The following is a 2,500-nucleotide window of genomic DNA, read 5'->3' on the forward strand; positions in this document are numbered from 1 at the left end:
GGACTATAATTAAAGTAACTTATGTAATTTCATGGAAAGAAATGTGTTAGAGTAGTTGTTGTAAAAGGCAGTAGAGATCATTAAAGGCAAAATGACGAAACGGATTTTTTCTATGAAATATGCATTTCTTGAGGACAACATGTTTCTTGCTATACTAGGTATGCGTATTGATATCAAATTGTTACGGCTATGGGCATCTCATCAGCTATTTAGTTGTCAAGTTTGTTTAGTGCACTCATAAATATCATGTTTTATTTAAGATTGAACATAGGACTTATCAGTTAAATGCTGTATGCTATAAGTTCTGGACTAAATGATTATAAATAGTATGGTATGAATCATTTATAGTTATAAAAATACAAATAGTTAAAATATTATTATATACATATCGCAATCTAAAATCAACTTAAAAATTATAGACAAAACTGAAGATATTGCCATTTTGATTAAATCAAAATCATAAAAGTTCATAAAATAATGAAAAAAACACACGATAATTTAACTTCCCGTCAACTACGATTTTAAAATCGTTCAAAGAACATGCTTTTTAGTGTTAAAATAGAGACTATTCAATAGGTGTTTTGTCAATTTTGGTCTTAAATCTTAAATCTGTCACCTCTGATAATTTGTTTTGGTAAATGTTAATATAATTGAGGCTTATATTGGAATATATTTTGTAAAGTCGTATAAAGTATTCCCGAACTTCTGTATTTGAGACTAGGTAGATGCTAAACGCTCGTCCTATGATATATGTTCTTAAGCCCAGAAATAAGTTTGTCAGTCATGTTTGATTATTTTCAAGACTTATAAACTGTCATGAATATATTGACCCAAACAGTGTACTCATATTAAAAATAAATTTGAATGACAAAAACAAAACAATATAACAAACAAACCAAATAAAATACATTTATTCCACCCTCTTATTGGAAAACCTTATCATTTCTTAGTAAATACGTAATCGTTGAATACTATTTTGAACGCGTTGAATAAAAAATGTATTCAACGATTGCAGAATATTTACGCACATTTTAATGGTGTAAAATAAGGTGTAAAAGACAGTTGATAGGTAATTATAAATAATTTTGGTGCGCATGGATACAAATCCAAAGTTTTTAGTTTTTGGTCAAATAGTCATTCAAACAGAAGGAGAATGATCCAAATTATGGTGAATAGAAGTAATAATACCATAGCATTTGGTTACAAAATATCTAATAATCTTACTTGTAGAGGTGGAATAAACATATTCTTTCATTTATTTATATTTATTAAACACGTTATATCTTTATCGTGAAATATATACTCGCAAGCTCGTCGTGTTATTGGAAATGATAAAAATAACGCGTTTAGTAAATACAAAGAGATGAAAGAATCGTATATTATCCAAGCAAGCAAAACATCCGCGTATAGAATTCACAACATCGATCCACTCAAAATATGTAACATGCAACGAATTTGAATAAGAGTCGTCTATGTTATAGCAGATATGATACGGATTTTTCTTTCCAAAATGCAACACCTGCCCTTGTTTATATCAAATTTTAATTACCATTTACCTGACTATTCAAACCGAGTATTACCTTCTTGAACAATCAAATGCTGCTCAGAATCATTATATATATATATATATATATATATATATATATATATATATATATATATATATATATATATATATATTTATGAGTGTTGGTGGGTACTTGTAGGTACGAAAGTGCTCGATAATGGTGGTTAGAGCTAATATATAATGTAAATTTTCACTCACATTTTTTGCCGAGACGACTCGTTTCTGTGTTTTTCCTTTAATTCACACTTCTTCAGTCGGCATAATCCATTCTGTCATGACGAAACGAGTCGTCTCGGCAAAAAATGTGAGTGAAAATTTACATTATATATATATATATATACTTATATATATATATATATATATATATATATTTTTTTTTTTTAAGATTAAAAGATAGATTTAAAAATCAAGATGATACCCTGGCGTTGTGCGCTTAACGAAAATTGGCTTGGGCTTTATTTTTGGGATAGCCTACTTGTTCTTTAAACCGTTCAATTGTAACATCGAATGGTTGTTATGTTTTGTTTAATTATAACTCAAATCATTCAATACAGTCAACCCGTTTATCGATAACGAATGGTTTGATAAACATTGTTCTAATTAGACATAATTAGGGTAAATATGATGAATGGAGTCGGAGTTTACCCCTGTTGTTGTTGTGTTATAAGGACGGTGTCAACTTATATTGCTATCTTAGAATTGAACAAGCAAAGCAAAACAACAACAATAACAACAACAACGCAATAAAACACGCAAAAGAAAAAGAAAAGAAACCAAAGGAAAATTACCCCCCCCCCTAAAAAAAAACAAAAAGAGAAACAAAACAAAACAAAAAATCTGCGAGATGTGAGTTAGATAGAATTTCTTGTACATCCCATCATCCCGATCGACGTCAATTTGAACGTTTCCGTTTGAGCTGGAAATTTTACCAAA

At 29.1% G+C, this 2,500-nt stretch overlaps 1 protein-coding gene across 2 annotated transcripts in view; it reads left to right on the plus strand.

The window, feature by feature from the left end:
* The window catches only part of LOC144965174 (uncharacterized), a 25,869-nt gene that overhangs the window by 386 nt on the left and 22,983 nt on the right, over positions 1-2,500 (plus strand). For both annotated transcript variants that reach the window (XM_078900222.1, XM_078900221.1), the window contains exon 1: positions 1-158. This exon is cut by the window's left edge and continues 386 nt beyond it. In XM_078900222.1, coding sequence (XP_078756348.1) covers positions 92-158 — 67 coding nt within the window. In that variant the 5' untranslated portion in view covers positions 1-91. The remainder of the gene's footprint in view (positions 159-2,500) is intronic.

This window comes from Berghia stephanieae, chromosome 2 (genome assembly GCF_034508935.2).
Source record: "Berghia stephanieae isolate SIO BIC M18660-M18661 chromosome 2, UCSD_Bste_1.3, whole genome shotgun sequence".
NCBI lineage: Eukaryota > Metazoa > Mollusca > Gastropoda > Nudibranchia > Aeolidiidae > Berghia > Berghia stephanieae.